This window comes from Onychostruthus taczanowskii, unplaced genomic scaffold (assembly GCF_017590055.1).
Source record: "Onychostruthus taczanowskii isolate IOZ18803 unplaced genomic scaffold, ASM1759005v1 scaffold6, whole genome shotgun sequence".
NCBI classification, from domain to species: domain Eukaryota; kingdom Metazoa; phylum Chordata; class Aves; order Passeriformes; family Passeridae; genus Onychostruthus; species Onychostruthus taczanowskii.
Window position 1 is genome coordinate 5,467,248 of NW_024503679.1, and position 10,918 is coordinate 5,478,165.

At 40.5% G+C, this 10,918-nt stretch overlaps 1 protein-coding gene across 10 annotated transcripts in view; it reads right to left on the reverse strand.

Moving 5' to 3' along the window:
• Positions 1-7,685, reverse strand: part of TEX9 (testis expressed 9) — a 21,928-nt gene extending 14,243 nt beyond the window's left edge. For 3 of the 10 annotated variants that reach the window (XR_005953726.1, XR_005953724.1, XR_005953725.1), the window contains exons 1-3: positions 3,091-3,511; positions 1,531-1,579; positions 471-556 (exon numbers count right to left, since the gene is read on the reverse strand). Coding sequence is in view for 6 of the 10 variants with exons in the window: in XM_041418818.1 (XP_041274752.1) it covers positions 471-556; positions 1,531-1,579; positions 3,091-3,419 (464 nt within the window). In the remaining 4 variants the exon portion in view is untranslated. Of the gene's footprint in view, positions 1-470; positions 557-1,530; positions 1,580-3,080; positions 3,512-5,362; positions 5,434-6,569; positions 6,634-7,309; positions 7,335-7,469; positions 7,556-7,636 lie in introns of those variants that run through there. The other 7 variants (XM_041418819.1, XM_041418820.1, XM_041418821.1 and 4 more) reach the window with 7 other exon arrangements.
• Between the last annotated feature and the right edge of the window lie 3,233 nt (positions 7,686-10,918).

The following is a 10,918-nucleotide window of genomic DNA, read 5'->3' on the forward strand; positions in this document are numbered from 1 at the left end:
GAAGCTTCTCAGCTGGGAGCCCCTGGAATCTGTGTTGTATTACTGAGCCTCTTGTCCTGTGAGCCCAAATTCACTACAACAGAGGAGGCCCTTCAAGGCCTCCTGCTCCCCAGCAGCAGTCTGATCACAAATCAGGCTGCAGCACCCAGGTGTGCTGGCCCAGGTTGGCTCAGGTGCTCCACTCTTGCCCACTAGGCCTCCTTTCACTGAAGGAGTTTACAGAATTCAATTGTCAGCCTTGAGAAGTGCTAAAGCAGAAAGCAACTGTTTCATTGCTGCAATATTAATCACAAATGTTCACTGATAATTTTTGGTGCAAGTAAACAGAGATAGCCACCTGGTGGAGCTGATTGAGGAGGTTTGATACATTTATTTGTATAAATATAAAAGCATACTCCATAAAATAACTTGATAGAGAAAAATAGCAACTGAAAGATTTCATGACAAACCAAATGAGATGTTTGATATACCTTGAAGTTGTTCTTTTTCCCTTACTTGCAGAGTATGGTCTGTTCTGAGCTGTGGGCACAGAAGGAAATTTCTTCTTGTTTTCTACCTAAAAGTTTTTTCAAAAATTAGTGGGGTGTTATTATCATTATTATTGAACTACTTTTTTCTAGTTTTTTCTAGGTTTTTTTTTTCCTTCTTCATATATCTATACTAAAGGAAGTTTTCAAAGTATGCTTTTCAATCTTTCCAAATGAACTTCTCAATTTTATTTGCACTCATCTTCAGCTTGCAACTTTTATGTCTCTACGCCTCAACTGTAATACACCCAATAGTCATTGGCTCGTGGGAGTTTTTCCACACATACTTATAATAAATCTATGCACAAGCAAGGCTCTGAGCTTTTATCAAGGTATTCATTACTGGACTATCATCATACCTTTAAAAATATGGTATTTTATGCATTATTTTAATCTTATAAAGCCCCCATTAAAGGAAGATTTAACAATATTTCTGTTACTTTCACACAAATATTCTAAAAAAATTAAAGGGTTTTCTACTGTACTCTGATAAATAACTGCAGATGGTATTTTAGAAGCTTCAGCTCACCTCATAAAAGTTTCAGTATAGTTGTAGTTAGAGACTATTGAGATTGTTCTTAATCTCATTTTTCCATTATATTTTCTAAATTCAGTTACTCTATTTGTTTATTATCTAGACAGTTATAATTAGAAGACACTAGCACTGCCTTTAGTGTTATACAGGTGAGGGAGGGAAGAGAGCAAGAAACTAATTACGTTCTAATAACTTTCACCTGGAATTCTTAATTTGATGTTCAAAACACTGAACATTTCTCTCAATGCTGAAGAGAAAACAGAATACAGAAGTTAAATGTTGTGGAAGTCCACCTGACCACCAGTGGCACTGAGGAGCTCTGGAAACACTGTCCCTGTAGCACAGCTCTGGGCATCACTTCCCTTTGGCTTGGCACCCATGTAAGTCCCCAGTGTAGCCTCAAAACCATAAGCCATTATATTTTTGAAATTATGCTAGAAAAGAATTTAACCAGGATAGTTTTAGTACCTTTGCAAGTGAGTGTGTAAGAGATGAAACTTCGGGACAGAGTGGATGTCTGCAATAAAAAAAAAGTAAACATTCACTGAACTGTAATAATGTAAACACTTTGCAGTTAAAATACAACCCCCTTCCCCCCCCCCCCGTCAGAATCAGAAGAATAACATTTTATATGTCTACAATAAACAATATAGCTAAGGTGAGAACATATACTGAGTTCAAGCATAAATTCAGTCTCATCCTCAGTGTGTCCAGTCTACCTCATTTGCAACCCAAATCACCTGGGGAGTCTGTGGTATCTAATACAACAGTACTCATGTTCCAGAATCCTGATCTTGTCTCTTGGAATTCAGGATGCTGGCTTGTTAGATCAATGATTCCCTTTAGCAGGGAGTACTCAGCCAAGAAGCTGAGTTACAGCTTCCCCAAGACAATCCAGAACCAAAGAGTGCCAGCAGCTTACTGGGTAACACCTACGTGACATAAAACCCCAGACCTCATACAAACAAAGGGAGGATATAACCAGCGTCCTCTACATGCTCCACCTGCCCTGGCAGGATCAGACTGACTGTTCTCAGCTCAATTGACAGCGACTGTCAGAGGAATATCAGGTGGAGCAGTTTATAAATTAAGCCTCATAGAATTTTCTCTGAAATAAGTATTATAAATATGGTATCTATTTTACAGAGGGAGAATAAAACCAAGAATAAAAAAAAAAAAAAGGAAAAGCAGCTTTCTTATCTGCTTATTTGGCCTGAAAACTGTGCTTTTTAGTAACTAAATTTCAGGTTAAGGATTATTTTTCAAGTCTGTTGAAATTAAGCAGAAAAGTTTTAGCATGCTGTGTACTATTCAGGTCAAATTCCTTGTCAGATAGCTATTCAGATATGTAGATATAATTTTGCTTTCAAAATTAGTTATGTGAATATATATTATTGCAATGAAAGGCTATTTTTAAACTACTCTTTATAATTTTTTTACTTCATTTAAAATGCTGGTTTATAAAAGATTTTGAATAAAATTTAAATTTCTGGCTCATCAAGTCACTTAATTTTTTTGCCAGACTGATTTGAGCAAACGTTTAGATCTTGCCTTTAAAAATTTCATAGACGTTCATCAACAAGAATTATCTGCACAAAGCTCCGTATTTTATTAATCCAAAAAAACCCCAACAACAACAAAAAAACCAACACAAAAAAGCAACCTGGAGAAATCATCTCTGTGTGGCTGGCAACAGACTTCAAGAATAGGATGATTAGTTTTTGTCTATTTACCCCAGTTTCCTCAAGCTTTCTCCCCATTGGCTAGCTCTAGGAGCATGCAGAAGGTGAGGATTTGCTGCCACAGAAATAGCAGTTATATGTTACTCTCAAAAATATCAAAATGCAACACGCTCTGTACTCAAGAATTAACAATTCTATTCCTTCCCTCGACAGAGTAATTTGTTCCTACTGTATCTGTTCTCTTAGGGCTGCCTTAAAAAAACCAAAAAAAAAACAAAAAAAAAAAAAAAAACAGAAAAAAACCAAACACGAACAAAGCAAAACAAAAAACCCGACCTCACTGCATCTCCCAAATTCTCCTAATGGTTCTTCCCTGCTGCCCACCCACGGCACCCCATTTTGCGAGCCCCCTCTGCGGCTGTGCGGCCGCACGGTCGGCGAGAGAAGGCGCAGCCGGGCACGGGCGCAGGAACAGCGGGGCACAGCCGGGCACGGGCACAGGAACAGCGGGGCACAGCCGGGCACGGGCACAGGAACAGCGGGACACAGCCCGGCACAGGAGCAGGAACAGCGGGACGCAGCCCGGCACAGCCGGGCACGGGCACAGGAACAGCGGGGCACAGCGGGGCACAGCCGGGCACAGCGGCTGCAGCCCCGCCGAGCGGCGCTGCCCATGCGCGGCCCTGCCCAGCGCCGCCAGCCGGGCCGTGGCTGGGGAGGGAAAGTGTAAACAACAGCTCATGGCAGTGCCTCTCACCGGAGCTGCTTTGTTGCTAAGTAATTCAGATTTCCCTGCCGACAATATGCTGCACGTACTCCAGAACAAATTCATTTAAAATATACGTTGACTTGGAGAGTGACTTACATATTTGTTGTCTTTTTTCTACTTTGCTTACTCATTTGTTTTTTCCTTTCAACTTGTTATTTTTTCCCCTCGATACCACCTCCTTCTTTGCTTCAGTTCCTCCCTTCCTTCCAGTTGCTTTAGTGTTCATTCTCGTTAAAGGAATCAATAGAAATTTCAACGAGATAGTTCAAAAATATCTCAAGTGCTTCCTTGAGATTTAAGGCCTATCTGCTTGCACAATTTAGAAAGAAAAGAATTTTTAATTAAATATTAAATACTTTGAACTAATCTAATTAAATGGCCTCAATGTTCACTCATGGATAATCAGTGTGCCTAATTCCTAGCACACATTTCTAATTTTTTTCACTACAGCATGGGATTTCCAGTCTTCTCTCATGTAAACGTTTACCAGAACACTATGTTTACCAGACTATGGTTGTTTTAAGGTGTTTTGTGTTGGTAATTGGTAGGTCAGCTGATACTCTGTCATGCTAATTGCCCTTTTTGTTTATTTTTTTAAATTCTTACAACACTTCAATTTATTTCTAATGTGTACCATCAAAGCTAATAATTCCCTTTGTGAAGCTGCATCTTCCAATCACTCGATAAAACAGCCCTAAAATCCAATTCCAGTTTGAAGTTCTTAAAAATTCTGTCTAATGTTAAAAATCCATCTAACAGAACATAAAACTAAAGTGACATCCAGAATTTATTTAAAAGGCATGATTATATTGACTAATAACACATTAAGTTTCTTGTCCCTCACTCCCTCAGCTGTGGTTTTAAAATAGGTCAGAAATCAGTTTAATTGTAGTAGCAAATTTTTGCTGGTAGTCAGGCTTCTATCATAGAAGGTGCCTTACTGTCACACTTTTTGTGTACTGAAAACCTCTTTTACTTTCAGAAAAACTCCATGTCTTTGCTTCTATTCTACACAAAAGTAACTATTTGATCATCTTTATCAGACCTTCATATACCCTATTTGAAAATATTCCCAACTGCAGCTTAACATTTGAAGCATTTTGCTGTCTGTTCCTGTATCTTTCTTATCCAGATTAGTGGCATCATAAATTTAGGAGCCTACAGACCAGATCCTTGATAAACTGTGTAATAAGTCTATCTTAAATTCACCCATTTCCCACACTACCAATACACAAACCCTAGAACAACTAAGGAAATAATAATGCCCTGCATGACTAAGGGAATGGAGCCCTGTCCCTGCTCGTGAGCTGTGGGGTTTGGACACTCGGGCTGTGATATCCAGGCCAAAGGCATGCAGGCCCAGCACTGTAATGGTATCCACATTCCAGAGGGTGGCAGCTCAGTGTTTGCCTGTCCTAGGGCTTTGTGTTTGTTTTCATCAGGCATTTCCCGTCCCAGGAACATTTAGGCCAAGTCAAATGTGAACCAGTATCTTATTCCTTCACTTTGTCAGCTCAACTGTTAAAAACCATCCACTGCCAAGTGCCTACTGTTTGGTATTGCAAAGAAACCTGTGACCTTACTTTGCTCTTTTACAAGGGTCAGCACTTCTTAATATCTTAGAACATTCCAGCAAAATTAAGCCTTTCTTGAAATAACAAAGAATAACACTTGCTTAGGTTCACTTTTTTTTTTTTTTTTAAATAATAGGAAAAAGATTAGACTCCACCAATGCAGTATGCATTGGTATGCAAAGACAGATAAAACAGGAGCATGGTTAGGACACAAGGCATGCAGGATCAGTGTGAGGTTCCCCACCAATTATACACAGCAGTTGTAAAGCACATACCTCTGTCTGTCATCTTCAGGTGACTTACTCTGTACTGAAGCTGGCTGAGATAGCATCTTCTGTTGGCTTTTCTTCATTAAAAAAAAAAAAGAAAAAAGTAAAAAGTAGTTGATTTTGGGAGACTGTAATCCATTAAAGATGAATTACCTATCTGTAAATCACAAATCACAGTAACTACAGTCTACTATGGAAAAGAATGGAAACTATAGTCTACTGTGGAAAAGAACTTCTGAAACACAGGAAGAGATGAAAATGAAAATGCCATTGCTGTTTTGTTGTTAAACGTATATCTGTGCAATCTGGCAGTGCCATGTGGTATATTAAGTACCCTAAAAATACTTCATCTTCTGCTATGTTTAGAGAAGAAAAGAACAGTGGTTTTGTTGTTGCTGTTTTCTAAAGGAAAGAGACTAGATGCTATTTTGGCTGTTTCATCTGCTCATGTTCAAATGCCAAGCATTTAGTCCCAGCTTGTCACTGCTCAAGAGAAGAATATGTTTTCACAGCCCATAAAACTGAAGTTTCAACAGTAGGAAACGTGCATACAAGTACAGCTTTCCAGAATACTTAGTAATTTGCTTTTTAAGCCTTGTTTATTTGAATGACTGTACTTATAATAAACATTTCTAATAAGCAGAACACCTTCTCCAAATTGTTACCTGCCCCATTCCCTTTTTATTCATTTGTCCAACTTTCATATGAAGTGTTGACTCTATCTGGTTAAACAATAATACTGATAATAAACAGCAACTTTATCTGTTTGGAGAAAGCTTCCTTCTTACTAAGTTTATGTTTTCTATTTATATTGCTTATTCTTTGTATCTCTTTCAGCTTGAACAATGTAGATCATATTTCACTAGGAGGTTACTGTAACAGTATCTGGTTTTCAAATACTAATTTTTAGTACTTAAGGCATAAAACCACCTACAGATACTTTTCTTAAACAACTAAGCAAGTTTTTAATGTGGTTTTAACTGTGTATCTGCACAAATGCTGCAGGCAGGTGTGTGAATACCTACCTGATGAAATTACACAGAAACTATTTTTAATGTATTTTTAATACAAGTTTACAACTTCGAAAAGAAATAAAACTTACCTTGCATTTGAAAGCAATATGCTTTTAGTAGTCAAGGTCTAAATTTCTTTTGAAGCTGAACCCTGTGTGCATGTGAATCCAGACTAAATTACCTAACAGTCTGCTACTCACCATTAGTTCTTCAGCCTGACGCACCAGTTTTTCTGTTTTGGCTTCTAATTCTGCATTCAGTCGCCTAAAAGAGTAAGAATTGTTTTATCAATGAGTTTTTGAAAAATTTAAAAGGAATAAATGTCAGCGTGACAGTATTTTTGCCTGAACGAAGTGAAATTTTAATGATTCCTACAAAGGAATGCTGAAATACACTTCAAGGTATTAAAAAAGTTATGTTTCAACAACTTCCTGTGTTTCAGCCAAATGAATAGTAATAAAACACACATACCCATTAAACATCACAGTTTAGACTATAACTGTGAGAGGTGAAGGATGTCTTTGGTTTTGGACGTGCCATTTCTTAATTCACATTGTATGTCTTTATTTCCTGAAGGTTTTCCATGTTTAACACAGTCCTTCCTTTCAGCATACCCAGGGGCAGGGGTTGGGGAAGGACTCATGTAGGACTGCATTGCTTATCCTGTATTTCAGGGTGTGTTGCTGTAAGGATGTACAATGACGGTACTGAGGTGTTCCTGTGTGTTCTCATACAGCCCCTGGTGCTGCCACTGCCCGAGTTTGAGACGCGGCTCTCTGTGCGCCCTCAGCATTCACCGGGGCTGGGCACTAACAGGTAACAGGGACAGGGCGTCCATTTAAAACCTTTACAGCTTTTAAGCTGTTTTTAACAGGCTTAAGCTTTTATATAGTCATAATGTAGAACTAAAGTCAATGTTCAAAGTGCAGAAGAACCTCACGTTCGGGCCTAGAGCCTGCCTGAGGCGGCGGTGTCCAGGGGCGTGGGCGCTGTCCCGCGGCCCCGGGCAGTGCCATCCGCCCTCTGCGGGGACGGGGCCGCGGCCCCCGGGTACAGGGGACCGGCTGTGCGCCGGTCCCAGCGGGGCAGGGCCTCCTTACTTGTACTGCTCTTCCTTGGCCAGCCATGCTCCGCTCAGCGCGCCGGGCCCCGCGAGCGCCTGGGGGCTGCCGGCCGCTCTCTGCACCTGCGGGGAGGATGCGATAGTGAGCGGGGCGGGCTCGGCACGGTCCCGCTGCCCCGAGCCCAGCCCGAGCCGCCGCCTTACCCCGGGCAGGTCCCCGCCCCGCCGGGCCGCGCCGACCGCCGACATTTTGTCCGCGCTGAGGCCGCTGTGGCGTCGCCTTCGCCCGGGCAACCGGCGGCCGCCCGCCCTCGCTCCCACCCTCCCTCCTTCCTTCTCTCCTCCCCTCCGTCCATGTCAGGGCCCCAGCGACAGCCGCGGGGACAGGCCCGGGCACAGGCAGCAGCTGGCACCCGGCAGGGCGCTGGGCTGCCACGGGTTCAGGTGAGAGGCAGGTGAAAGGGCTGAGGGGCCATTACCATTCTTAGTGTGATAAATATTTATTACAGCCCTTCTGACCTTGCTACACTTTGTCCTGCCAGCATCCCCTCGTTTCAGTGCATTAATCTCCTGTTTGTGGCATGACTGTGCCACCCTCTGTACAGCTCTTTGGTGCTGCCATCCCTCTGTACTTCCTATACACACATTTCTGTGATTGTCGCCTGGTTTTAGCCTTGTACTCCACCACTTGTTTGAATCCCTCCATTAGTTTTGTCCCTTACCCTCCTACAGTTTGATTTTGCTGCATTTCTCTTTCCAATCGCCCATGAGCCTGTTGCCACTCTCATCTGTCACAAAGTCTGAGAAACACAGAATGGGTCAGGTTGGAAGGAACCACAGCAGGGTCTTCTGGTCCACCCTCCCAGCTCAGTCAGGGTCATCCCTGAGCACATGGCACAGGATTGCATCCAGATGCTTCTGGAGTATCTCCAGAGAGGGAGGCTCCCACTCTGGGCAGCCTGTTCCAGTGCAGTGCTCACAGCCGATTCCAGTGCTCACAGCCTGTTCCAGTGCTCACAGCCGATTCCAGTGCTCACACCTGGTTCCAGTGCTCACTCACTGTGCAGTAAAGAACTTCTTCCTCAGATCAGCAGGAATTTTCTGTGCCTCAGTTTCTGCCTGTTGCCTCGAGTCCCATTGCTCAGCACCCCCAAGTAGGTTGTGGATTACTTGCCCGCTCACCTGCTCATTCACTCCTGTCTCCTTTCCCAGCTTCCTAGTGGATTGTGCCCCTGCATGTGACAACAGCCCAACTGTCCTGCACCAGGTATCTATAGAGCAAGAATAATGTGGGTCTGTACTGAGCTATGTGGGCTGCATGTGATTTCAGTTAAGAGATTTGCACAAGGGAAATCAGAAGGGTTTGCTGGCTGCAAGTAGAAGGTCTGTGCTGAAGGATTTCTGCAGAAGTATTACTTGTGATGCAGAAGAAATACTTGAAGGTTTTGAGCATTGAGACAGACAATGTAATGGGATAAATAAGGTGAAATAAAAGACAGGACAAATGTGATTAGTGAAAGGCAAAAACCAGAAATATCAATATAGAAAATGAAAGTGTTTAGCACTAATGTTGATTCAAAAGTATTGGCACACAGAGGGAAAAGAGTGAGCCGATGAAAAATGTTATGGGGACTTTGAAAAAAAAATCCATCAAGAAGTCAATCCATTTCCATAATTTTTATGTTTTTACTAATGAGAATAGCAAGGGGTTAATGGCAGCATTAAAACAAACAAAACCAAAAACAAACAAACAAAAAAACCCCAGAATTTAACTCCATCATTTGTGCTTATGGTTTGGAAAAACTAAAAGGGTGAGGTCAATAGCAGAGATCAAAACTCCATGGGAAAAAGACTGATTTTGTTACGAAATAAATTAAGATTCTATGAGACATTAACACCATCATAACCAAAGTCATGTTTTAGAAATATCTCTAGTGACATCCTGGGGGATTTGAAGAGAAACAGGGTAACTAGAGAAGGAAACAAAAGGTTGGCAGAATGAAAGCTAGAGGAGAAACAGAGGAGAAACCTACAGGAACTTTTTTCCCCCAAAGATACTATTTCTTTTTGCAGAGCTAAAATATCATCTTATTGATACTTTTACTTGTTTTAAAGTTCTTCTACAAAACTTCTATTAGAACATAACACCTTAAAATGCCAAAAGCATTAGCTAAAACATCTCTGCTAGTTAGATACTGAGGCAACAAAATCACTGGTTGAGATTAGAGAGATTAGAGCAACTGGTTTTCTAGCCAGCTTTTTGCTAAGACTTAATAAACAAAAGAGGGGTAATTTATTATATCATAAATTATTAAATATGTTAACAAACACAGCAACAAATTTCTTTTTGTTTAAAATCCCCTGGGATTAATACCATACATACATGCTAGGAGTGCAAATTTGCACAATATTTCTAAGATACACAGCATGATTTATTTAATATTATTTATTCTTTGAAATATTATATCAATTGGATTTAGACTTCAGCTACCTATATTTGAAGTAATATGAAAAGATCAGTATATTTGGAAAAGTATTTCTCAGTGAACTTTAAAGTATTTCTCCAGAGATGTGGAAAACAAAATTAGAAAAAATAAGAGATTTTCTTACATTCTTGATCCCTTACTCCATTAAGGTTTTATCACTTTAAAGTTGACCTGATGTGACCTTAACAGTTGTGGTTAATTCTCTAATACATAGTTGGTAACTGGGTAGAGAATAGGCTTATATTGGAGACCCCAACCAATAGCGAGATACATAAGGAGATAGGAAAATTTATCTCAGTATTTATCTGGGGGAAAAAAAAGGCATTTGAAAGCATAACATTGGTATATGGTATAAGATTTAGCCAACAATATTTGTTAGCAAATTCCCATTTTCCATTTAATCCTTTTTTAAGGGTTGACTCAAACATAGTGTCTGTAAAATGAAAATGTTTTTGTCATTTTGAGGTGAAGTGTTCAGCAGGTTAGAGACAGGTTTTAACCAGAGTGATATTTGTGATCTGTGCTTGGGACCTCTTCCTAGGGACCTCTGTGATTAGAGTAGTACATCATCATTCTATTTTTTTCAAGTGTTTCAACTTTTGTTTTTTGAGGATTATAAGATCACAACATTAAATTACTCCAACAGAAATGTTAAATTCAAAATGAAGTCGTTCACTGTCTTGCCTTTGGTTTTCTTCCAGCAAAGGAGCAGATAGGTCAGAGAACAGAAGAGCTCCATCAATACAGCTTGGGATGTGGCTTGGGACAGGAGTGTGTGTGTAACTGCTGGGATATTAGAATAGTTTACTGCAGAAGACTGCTGAGGATCAATAGACAGTGTTTACTTTTGATTAAACCAAAGCACATGCACTGTTTAATTGTTACCCATGGCCTTCTTCCTCATGGCCCTTTTCCTTCTACAGGTACAAATTTTATGATCTCTCTTTCCTCCTTTAATAAAAATATAAAAGCATGAGATTTTTATATGAGCCTAATATCT